At 55.7% G+C, this 11040-nt stretch overlaps 1 protein-coding gene across 1 annotated transcript in view; it reads left to right on the forward strand.

Moving 5' to 3' along the window:
• MICAL1 (microtubule associated monooxygenase, calponin and LIM domain containing 1) overlaps positions 1 to 10483 on the forward strand; it is a 42837-nt gene extending 32354 nt beyond the window's left edge. The window contains exons 18-25 of the mRNA XM_050953008.1: positions 2986 to 3068; positions 3245 to 3953; positions 4569 to 4648; positions 5078 to 5179; positions 6617 to 6710; positions 6897 to 6996; positions 7737 to 7810; positions 8874 to 10483. Of these exons, the coding sequence (XP_050808965.1) occupies positions 2986 to 3068; positions 3245 to 3953; positions 4569 to 4648; positions 5078 to 5179; positions 6617 to 6710; positions 6897 to 6996; positions 7737 to 7810; positions 8874 to 9037 (1406 nt within the window). The 3' untranslated portion in view covers positions 9038 to 10483. The remainder of the gene's footprint in view (positions 1 to 2985; positions 3069 to 3244; positions 3954 to 4568; positions 4649 to 5077; positions 5180 to 6616; positions 6711 to 6896; positions 6997 to 7736; positions 7811 to 8873) is intronic.
• Positions 10484 to 11040: the final 557 nt, after the last annotated feature.

The raw sequence follows: 11040 nt of genomic DNA on the forward strand, positions 1-11040 counted from the left end.
CGAGTCCACTGATCCCAACGGAAAGGCTCCTCATCTGAGCTCCATGCGGCTGAGTACATGAGAGCCACAAACTAAGGCTCTTTGTGCTCTGCGCAAGGGTCTGTGCCAGTGTCTTGACTGGGATTTCCCACCCTCTCCCCATTGTGTGCCCTGTGCCAGCCGGCTGCTGGGATGTAGGTAGGGTTATTTTTGAGACGGGCAGGGTCATAGAAACAGTAGATTGTTATTCAATGCCCTGTTTGCCTGGATTTTTCTCTTTAGTTCTTTCAACACCCTCCCATTCAAATGGAGAGGTCTATCTCTGTGTGTGTGTGTGTGTGTGTGCGCGTGCGTGCGTGCGCGCGTGCGCACTGACCAGGAGCCAACCCCCACCCTCCACACTGTTGTGATGCAGCAGTGAAGGATGCTCACAACCCCCACAGACGGAGCTGTATTCATGGAAGGCAGAGGAGGGAAGGTGTTTTTAAATAAAACAATACCTCTTCCCTCTAATTTGCTGCCTACTTTAAAATTCCAGGGAATAGGTCTAGTACTCACTGAGTTTTATTAACTCACTAAATTATTCATCATGGCAGAGCACCAGCAGTTCCATGTAGGATATTCTGTATGGCACCTCCCCTAATGCAAAATGCCCTAATGCATCAGAGCAAAAATACCCGTGACTGGCAGTGATCAGCTGTGGGGAGGAAGGTCTGAGTTAAAGACCCGGGTAGCGACCAGTAAGAAATGCAGGACTTCAGTCTCCCGGTTCCATTAAGTTTACAACCTGCTTTAAAGGAACAGTGTCAACTTAAAATCATGTGATTAACCAACGTTAATCTTCACCCACATTACTGAGAAGAGAACTGTAAAATCCAGTCTGCCCAGGGCCGGTGCAACCACTTAGGCAAACGAGGCGGCTGCCTAGGGTGCCTAAAAGCCCGCTCAGGCGAGGAGGTGGAGTGGAGGTGAACTGGGGCAGAGGGGACTATGGGGGGGAGGCATGGGGAGGGCCACCCGCAGTAACGATGGGGGAGGCGCACAGGGGAACTGCTCCCCGCCCCAGATCACCTCCACTCTGCCTCCTCCGCTGAGCACACAGCCCCTGCTCTAAGTCTCCTCCAATCCGTGCCGCAAGCCTGGGAGGGGAGGAGAATTAGAGCAACACTGGTGTGCTCAGTGGAGGAGGCGGAGCTGAGGTGAGCTGGGGCAGGCTACTCAGGCGGGGTTAGCTGCTGCGGGGGGTGGGTGGGGTGTGTCTCCCCAGGCGGGGTTAGCTGCTGCGGAGGGGTGGGTGGCGTGTGTCTCCCCGGGCGGGGTTAGCTGCTGCGGAGGGGTGGGTGGGGTGTCTCCCCCCGGGGCGGGGTTAGCTGCTGCGGAGGGGTGGGTGGGGTGTGTCTCCCCGGGGCGGGGTTAGCTGCTGCGGAGGGGTGGGTGGGGTGTGTCTCCCCGGGCGGGGTTAGCTGCTGCGGAGGGGTGGGTGGGGTGTGTCTCCCCGGGCGGGGTTAGCTGCTGCGGAGGGGTGGGTGGGGTGTGTCTCCCCGGGCGGGGTTAGCTGCCGCAGAGCGGGGGGTCCCCGGTTGGGGTTAGCTTCCGCGTGGCGGGGAGTCTCCCCAGGCGGGGTTAGTTGCTGTGGAGGGGAGCTCCACGGGCAGGGTTAGTTGCTGTGGAGGGGAGCTCCACGGGCGGGGTTAGTTGCAGAGGGGGGTAGCTGCTGCGGAGGGGCTCCCTGGGCGGGGGGCGACGGGCTCCCCGGGTGGGGGGTTGGGTTAGCTGCCTTGGGGGGGGGCATGCTCTGGTTTGGGGGGAGCGGGGGGGCGTGGTTAGCTGGGTGTGGAGGTGGCACAAGGTGGAAGTTTTGCCTAGGGCGCAAAACTTCCTTGCACCGGCCCTGAGTCTACCTGTCACTATTCCTGCTGTTTGCTTTCCTCTTGTCGTTTCTTCCAGCCTGGCCAAGGAAAACCAGCCAGTGTCAGTTTCCTTTTTGGTTTAGGGTAGGTCTGTATTAAACAAAAGGGGTGTGCTTTAATTTGGGCTAAAATAGCAGTGAAGACGCAGCAGCTTGGCTGCTCACTCGGGTTAGCAGCTCAGGGTAAAGCCCACAGGGCCGCCTGGCATTGGACTCAAGCTGCGTAGACAAACCATTCGTCAGTTTCCTCCCCAGGTTTTTAGCCCTGGGGGACGTTTGCTTAAAAACCACTGTTTTCAGTAGACAATAGTTTAAGAACCAGCCACATGGGAACATTTCCGCTGGCTGTAGGGTTTGTAAAAGCTGCTTTTGTGTGTTTAATGTTACTGTTGGGATAATCAGAATCGCTGAAAGGACACATTGTTGTCTTCCCTAAAGATTGAGACAGTAACAAAGATAGAGGAATACAGCAGAGCTGATGCAGTGTAGGAGGGGAGCTGCTGTAAGCAGATGAACCCCGATTAGAAAAGCTGTGTGACTGATGCGAAATATTTATATATTTAATCCATTTCAACCCATTTTTGCCACCTTCGCTCAGGTTCCTCTGTTAATCTAATACAGGCAGGAGGTTGCTCCATTTCCCTTAATTCTTTTATTCTGATCCACTCCAGGAAGCAGTTATTACTGCAGCCTAGATCTGGACCCTACCCTACCCTTACCCCTCACCTTTGATTATTTCTTATTTGCATGGCCGTAGTGCCCAGGAGCAGTCATGCCTCGTTGTGCTAGGGGCTGTATAAACACAGAGCAGAGAGACAGATTGTAAGCTCCTTGGGGCAGGGGCTCAGTATAAGACAAGACAGGGACATCAGACGGGGGAGTACAAGGGAACAATGAGACGCTGTTGGCCATTGTGGACGGCGATGGTCTCTGACCACTAAGTCGGCCCGTTGAAATCAGTGTTGCTGCTACCTGTGGTAAAGGTGAGGGAGGGTATTGGAGGAATCTGATCCATAGTAATGAGAGCGTGGGACTGAATATGAGTTGGCAGCATCCCCACGAGTCCTTCTATGACGCTGTCTGGTTTCCCTCCCCAGGACACTTCTACTGCATGCTGCACTATTCCAGCCCCCGCAGCGTGGAGGTACCGGACAGTGTGTCCCACGCCGCACCACAGGAGGTAGGTGGAGATGTGTCCAGCACTGGCCAGCTGGGCCTGTTCCTGCAGATTTAGCCCTGTCCAGTAGCAAAGCAGTAAATGGACTCTGGGCTGATCTGGTAACCAGCTAGCAAATGTAGTTCCTCGTGGCTGCTTCCCAGCTGCAGTTCTAACCCTCTGCGTTTGGCCCCTGCTAGGATCCCTCCCAGGGCACCCGATTCTGCTCTCCCTCCGACGCCAGCAGCCTGGGCTTGGCCACTGGGGCGGCAAAGCTGAGAGTGGATTCTGATGGGCAGGGCCCGCCTGGGAGCCCGTCCTCCTTCCCGAAACAGCTGGCAGCGGCTCAGCCGTCAGAGCCGTGGGAGGGAGCTGGGGAGGGTGCCGTTCCAGCCAGAGAGGACAGAGGCTCTGGCACGGCAGACATGCAGCAACCTGCAGCTCAGCCCCGCACTGTGCTGGAGGAGAACGTGGGAAGGCCCATCTCCTCCTATGTGGCAGGCAGGGCCCAGCCTCAGGAGCCTGGTGCTGGCCTAGGATATCAGGCCAACGGCTGGTCTCAGCAGGAGGAACAGAGTCTCCGGGAACGCGGTCACTTGGGCACAGCGCTGCGGCAACCCAGCCCAGAGCCTCGGCCTCCAGAAAAGGGGTCCACAGTCCCCTACTTCAGGCAGGCCGAGGAGGAGGGGGAAGACACCAGGAAGAGGAAGAAAATTCAGCTGTCGCCCTTGGAAAAGCTCAAGCTGTCCACGCTCAGCCTGGACTCTGAGACAGAGAGCCAGGGGGGTTCTGGGAAGCACCAGGCAGGCTGGGAGCCGTTCCGAAGCGCCGCCTCGGCGAAGGGCCAGGGTGATCCGGAGAGAGGGCAGGTCTCCTGGGTCGAGCCTGGATTCAGCAAGGAGGCTGAAGGTAATTGCAGTCTCTGAGTCTCTGGTGCAGCTGAGTGCTCAGTTACCTAGCCAGGCTGTGAACTCCCCTCCTGCCTTTCCTCCAGCACCATGTATTTAGATGCTTTCTCCCTCCCCCCCAAAGCACCCGTGGGTGCTCCCGTGACTTACAGGGCAGAAAGCTGCTGTGGTGGTGGCTGATCTCCCTGTGCCTGCAACAATACTGCCCAAGGCTGTAACTGAGGCCCAGGAATTTTGGTGGCCCCAGAGTGGACTGTGAAGGCTTCTTCCCCTGCCGCCACTGTCCAAGCTGCTGTGTGAGACGAGGGATGTGGGTCACAACCCAGTTCATAGTGGACAGGTGCCCAGCTCACAAAACCCACCATCACGCTTTGGTTCCAACTGGCTCCCCAGCCAGCAGACCCGGGCCCTGAATGAGCCATGGAGAAGCCTGGCCAAATGAGACCGAACGTGCTGTTCACATTGCCAGCCAGTTCCCTCCCTCTGAGCCCTGGGGCTCTGGGTATCTTGTAGCTGGGTCCACTAGCGATTTACAGCTGTGAAGGCGAGTTGTACCACTAATTGCCAGAGGACCTGCCCAGGGCTAGTCCTAAATCAACTGCTCTTCTCTGCACAGACGTAGAGGAGACTGACAGTGATGACAAAGAGGAGGAGAAAGATGAGGAGAGCCAAGACCTTGGGTACTTAACAGAGAACGTGAGTGTGATGAGTCTGAAGTCCACAGAGGTGTTAATGCAACAGACTAATACTAATGTAGCTACGTGGGTGTGACTGTGGGGCTAAGAGGACTTGCACAGGGGCCCTGTCTACACCCCAAGGTTTAGCTTGCAGTAAATGGGTCCCAGATTCTCTCTCGCCCTCCTGCGTTGATCACTTTTCATTCTGCCCTAAACTTCACCTGGTCTAACTAGATTGTAGGCTCCCTGGGGCAGAACCCTGCCTCGTGCTCGTTAGTAAAGGGCTGGCCAGTGGGTGGTGCTTCAGGACAATAAAGAATAATCAAGGCTTATTCAATCAGCCCCAGGCCAAGGCCAGCCCTAGTTTCTCAGGGCATTGTGACTGCTCTGTTGAGCCCTATGAGAGGCATGCCCCCTTCTGACCCTGCCTCTTGTGCTGTGCTTCCAGCGTCTCCTAAGTTTGGGCGAAAAGGAAAAATATCCCACCTGGAAGAGAACACTGACCCGCCGCGCCAAAGAGGAAGAGATGAAGAGGTTCTGCAAAGCCCAGGTAATGCCCACGCCCTGGTGCTGGGAGTGGGGCCCGGGGCTCTACCCACCGCCTGTCCTAGTAAGGAATAGCAGGGGTGGGAGAATCTCCAAGAGTCACTGCAGCCAGTGGGCTGGGAAAGCTCTCAATAGGCTAGTTCAGCGCTTCCTCAATGCCAGCCCATCATACTCTCAGGGATTTTCTCAGTCTGGTCTTCTGTTCCTGTCTACTCCAGTGGCTAGAGCCAGGAACGTAGACATGGCTGCATGAGAACAGACCAATGGTCCATTGATCTAGTCCCGGTGAGTAACGCTGGATGTTTCAGGGGGAGATGAACAACTCGCCATCCCCACTGATAGTGTATACAGTTGTGCATCATCTGTTTACCACGTTGTGTTAACTCCTGAAGTGTCTCGCGAACATTCCTCCCCCCACCATTATTCACTCACTCTCTTGGGCATTGATTTGGAGAATGGACTGGAGAGGATGCTTATAAAATTTGCAGATGATACCACACTGGGAGGGGTTGCAAGCACTTTAGAGGCCAGGATTAGAATTCAAAACAACCTTGACAAATTGGAGAAATGGTCTGAAATCAACAAGACAAAGACAAGTGCAAAGTACTTCACTTGGGAAGGAAAAATCAATGCACCGGGGTTTAGGAAAGATGTGGACAAATTGGAAAGAGTCCAGAGGAGAGCAACAAAAATGCTCAAAGGCTTAGAAAACCTGACCTGTGAGGGAAGGTTAAAAAAATTGGCATGTTTAGTCATGCAGAGGGATCTGATAACAGTCTTCAGAGATGCTAAGGGCGGTTATGAGGAGGACGGTGATCAATTGTTCTCCATGACCACTGAAGGTAAGACAGGAAGTAATGGGCTTCATCTGCAGCAAGGGAGATTTAGGTTGGATATTAGGAAAAACTTTCTAACTATCAGGATGGTTACGCTGTGGAACAGGCTTCCAAGGCGGGTTGTGGAATCCCCATCGTTGGTGGTTTTTAAGAACAGGTTGGACAAACCCCTGTCAGGGATGCTCTAGGTTTACGTGTTCCTGCCTCAGCGCAGGAGGCTGGACTCAATGACGCCTCGTGGTCCCTTCCAGCCCTGCATTTCTATGATTCTATGACAGGGCTTTTGGGCTCCGTTCCCAGCTCTCTGGCTGACTTGCTGTGATCCTGGACAAATCCCTGCGCTCTGTGCCTTGGCCAGCCGCAGTTTACAGACAGGGAAAGTTAACGCCTGCCTCCCAGGGGTGCTGAGCTTAGGCGATGATAGTGCGTGGATTAAAGGTGCCGTACAAGGGTGACATTATTATTAGTTCCTGAGAATTGGTCCTTGGCATCCGGTCCCCCTTGCCAGCAGCTGGAGAGGCCATAATTTGACCCTTCCCCGGAATTTAGAGATGCTAGGAAAGGAAGACAAAGTATCCAAGTGACCTTTCTCTGGTGCATTCCAGTCCATCCAGAGGCGTCTGGAGGAGATTGAGGTGACGTTCCGGAAGCTGGAGGAGAAGGGGATACAGCTGGAGAGGTCACTGCGGGGCGAAGGAGGTAGGAGGAATCCCAATGTACCAGTGCCTGCAGACAGGCACCACTAGGATGCATTGTCTCAGTGTCCCACAGGGACAGGTATCATCACCCTAATTCCCATTCACCAGCCCTTGTCTCCGGGTCAGTGACATCTCTGGGGCACCTTTATGTCCTACCCACACAGTCTCCCCACTTCCCGCCCCTTAGGGACCCAGTCTGAGCTGAAGACTCGGTGGATGAACAAGTTACTCTCTCTGGTGCAGAAGAAGAACAGCCTGGTTTCCGAGGAGTCGGACCTCATGATTGAGTAAGACGCGGTTGTGTGTGTATGGCGGTGCGGGGAGGTGCACTGGGATTCATGATATCAGTGCTCCTTCAATAGCCCCACCTGTGCTCTGCCCCCCACCTGCCTCAGCCAGGACTGTCTCTAACAGTCCCAGCAGCTGTCCTTTTAAACAAAACTGAAGAGAAATTCTTCCTCCACTAAAATTCAGTAGCCTGCAATGCGGCTGTCCCACACTAGTGGCATGGTCTGATGCCCCCACGGTGGGGAGTGAGAGGAGCTCTATCCACTAGAAAGGCCAGGGCTCCTCCTTGCCGGGGGATGGCCAGATTCGAGACTGAACCTTCAAATCCCAGCAACCTATCACAGTGGCCTAAAATGGCTGTTTCTGTTTTCCAGCGTGCAGCTGGCCCCCTGCTCACATCTCCTCAGCCAGCAGAGGGTGACATGAGCTCCCCATACAACTCGGAGCCTTTTGTGTGCAAAGTTGTTACACGTACACTGTGCGAAACATGCCTTCAGTATTGCCGAGTTCCAGCCACCCCAATGTCCTGCCAATCCATCCCCCTACCCAGGCGTGTTACCATGTCCTTAAACACACCTGCTGCCTCAGAGAGACAGACACGGGGCAGAGGACTTCCTTCAGTGTCTTGCTCTGGGGAGTGGAGATCTGCCCAGCACTGAAGGCCCACAGGGCAGAAGCCCTGGGCTGCTGCTGTCCCGGCTCTGGGGTCTGACACGGGTCTTATTTTCTCGCCCTGCAGGGCGCAAGAGCTGAAGCTGGAGGAGAAGCAGTGCCAGCTGGACCAGGAACTGCGGCGATACATGAACATGGAAGGTAAGAGGGAGCACGCCCCTCATGGCCTTGCGGCTTCCTTTTGCTGCCGGGCTGGTCACATGCACAGGCGCCTGGGGGGACGGAGGCAACCTGCAGCACGGCCCCTCCCTGCCCCGCCAGTTTAAATGAGAAGGTGGCACAAGCAATTGGAATGACTGTACATTATTCTGGGCATCCTCCGCAGTCTGTCTCTCCATGCACTAATGCTTTATGGCTCCGAGCGGCTCTCTGCAGTGCGAACCTTTCCCGCGTTACAGATGGAGGCTCCAGCCAACATTCTGTGCCAGCACCGGTCACTAATTTGGGGGGCTTCAGATTCCCCACCCGCCCAGCAAGGCACTGGGCATCTATTGAACTCCCTGGGAGCAGGGAGCACTCAGCGACCCTGTAGGGATCAGACCCCAGCATGCTTTGGGAATTGTAGGCCTGATTTACCCACTGTCAGCAGTGCCAAGAGCTTCCTCACCCTCCTGCTGAGCTCTAGGGGTGCTGGGCGGGCACAGGCTACTTACCTATATTACGCCTGCCACTGATGTGCTGCTTCGGGATTATCTGGAGGAGTCTGTCCTCCCACGGGGTGGTCTGGTGACCTCTTGTCCTTCAGGGAGATCGGCGTTCTGCACCTGTGGATGGACTGAAGCTGTCTCCTCTCTCCCCCAGAAGGGGAGTGGGGGGGCAGAAATGTGATTTTACAGCCAGGGGAAACTGAGGTGACTTTCACGTAGCCAGAAGTAGAACCCAGGCGGCCAGTCTCTGATCACTGCTTCCCTTGTCCTCGTTGGGAAGCAGGAGACTCCTAAGCTCCAAGCTGATTCACTTTTCTGGAGCAGTGCGGATGAGCAGGGCAGTTCCATGCCATTCAGCCTGAATATGTATCCTGCCCCCCCTCTGGTCCAGTGTCGCTGCAGGGACGGAGGCATTTATACTAATGGGGGTGTCTCTGTAGAGGGACCGGCCTGGCACCCTGGGGCGGGAGAACCGAGCTCTAACGCTGCTAGCATGCTGTGCCAGGCGCTGGCTGCGGCAGGGCTCTAGGAACTCACTCCCTGCTCTGTTCTTGCAGAGACGCTGAAAATGCCCCAGGACAGGCTGGCGGAGAAGGAGATCCTGGCCCAGCTGGTGGAGGTGGTGAACCAGCGAAATGCCCTGATCCATGTGCTAGAGGAGAAGCGCCTTAGCGAGCTGAGTGAGGCTCTCCCAGGGACAGCGCAAGGGTGGGCAGGCTGATGAGCTGCCAGCCTGCTCCCTGCTACGGACCCAGCAGGGACTGTTCCCCTACATCAGCCTGGCTCCTCGTTCTGCTAGGACACAACTGCCTGTGTCACCGACGGCCCATGAGACACTGCGGGCCTCTCCCCAGCAGCGTGAGAGCTGCCGGCAGGGTCAGGTCACCCTGGGAGAGGTAAGGGAGCACGTACCGAGGCAGCGTGCGCCTGACACTGAAGTTACTGCCAAAGCCTCAATGAAGGGGATGAATCTGCTGTCTGGAGCACCAGGCCCCTCTTCCGCCTGCTCTGGCAGAATGGCAGGACCAGCCCAGTTCTTGGAACGGGGGCTTTTGTTCATGGGGCTGGGCCCCTAACCCACCAGACAGTTTCCTCTCTCGTTTTAGTGCTTGAGCGCCGCTCCCCGGAGCGAGTGGGAGCGGATTGGGCTGTGTGGCAGCATTTGACTTCAGTAGAGAACAAGGCCAACACTGAGCTTGTAACATGTTAGAAACGCACCAGGCAGCTGTAGCATTAAGCCCGTGGTTGCCAGGTGGGGGTAGAGCGCCGAGTGTTCTCACCCCTTAGCCCAGGGGTGGCCAGCCTGGGGCTCCGGAGCCACGTGGCTCCTTGTACAGGCACCAACTCCGTGGCTGGAGCTACAGGCACCAACTTTCCAGTGTGCCGGGAGTGCTCGCTGCTCAACCCCTGGCCCTGCCCCCACTTCCCGCCCCCTCCCCTGAGCCTGCTGTGCCCTCGCTTCTCCCTCCCAGAGCCTCCTGCGTGCCACAAAACAGCTTATCGAGGTGCGGGGAGGGAGAGGGAGGTGCTGATCGGTGCGGCTGCCGACGTATTACGGTGGCTCTTTGGCAATGTACGTTGGTAAATTCAGGTTCCTCCTCAGGCTCAGGGTGGTCACCCCTGCCTTAGCTGATGGATACATGAGACTCCCCGGCAAGGTTTACTCCAGCTGCCTTGCAGTGTGGATGTTTAAGCCAAGTTAACTAACCCCTTTTCCCCCAGTGAAGATACAGCCTTGGCCTTAATGCTATATGGGCACGATTCAGTTATTCAGGGCATGAGCTCTCAGGTTCCTTTTAAGCCTCAGGGAGTTGCTGGATTCCTTTCAGATCAGTCCTGTTAGAAACTGGTCTTAGTGTGTCCCCCAAATGTTTCCTTCTGCAACTCAGACACGGGGGCCTAGCCAGTGCCAGAGAACTGATCAAACAGCTACAGCCTGCAGTATCTGGCCAACAGTGCCTAAGCTCCACTACCGTCACGGGGCACAGCGCCTCCTGCTGGTCCCCCTCATTACAGATTCCTGTAACTTCTCCTCTCTGTTGTATGCAGTGTTGTGGTAGCCATGTCGGTTCTTGGGTACTAGAGAGACAAGGTGGGTGAACTCTGTGTAAGCTCAAAAACTTGTCACTCCCTCGCAGCAGTTGGTCCAATAAAAGATTTTACCTCACCCACCTTGTCCCTCCTCTCTGTCAGCAGATGTCTTCAGTGTCCATGGAAACTGGTGGGACTTACTAATGCTCAGTGCAATCTCCAGGAGTCTAACAGGATCCAGCCACAGCCAGTGAAAAAGACTAAGGAGCAGGAATTGAAGGGTAGGCGGAGAATGGCTGGGTTTTGTCACCGGGTGCGTCAGCTGGACACATGGGGTTAGCTTCCATCTACCTAGCTCCACTAGCGGGGAAGCGGTGGCTGCATGGACTAGCCACTCCAGTGCACACTCTGGGCGGGGTGGTATAGCCTGTGCTGCTCCTATGGTTGGGAGCTAGCTAGATCAATGCTAATGCCAGTATATCTACATACCCTGAGCTGCGGAGACAGGCCTCGTAACTCCAACTCCTTACGGCTTTGCCTTAGGTCAGGAGTCTGCAACCTTTCCTTCCTGGGTAATGACTCGGGTTTCACTGCTCCGGTATCTGAACTAGCTGGATTAAAACTAGCTCCTGTATGTCTACACACGCACCTTCAGTCACGGCGGGACAAGTCTAACTGTATTACCAACAGGCC

The sequence above is a fragment of the Gopherus flavomarginatus genome, chromosome 5 (assembly GCF_025201925.1).
Source record: "Gopherus flavomarginatus isolate rGopFla2 chromosome 5, rGopFla2.mat.asm, whole genome shotgun sequence".
Classification (NCBI taxonomy): domain Eukaryota; kingdom Metazoa; phylum Chordata; order Testudines; family Testudinidae; genus Gopherus; species Gopherus flavomarginatus.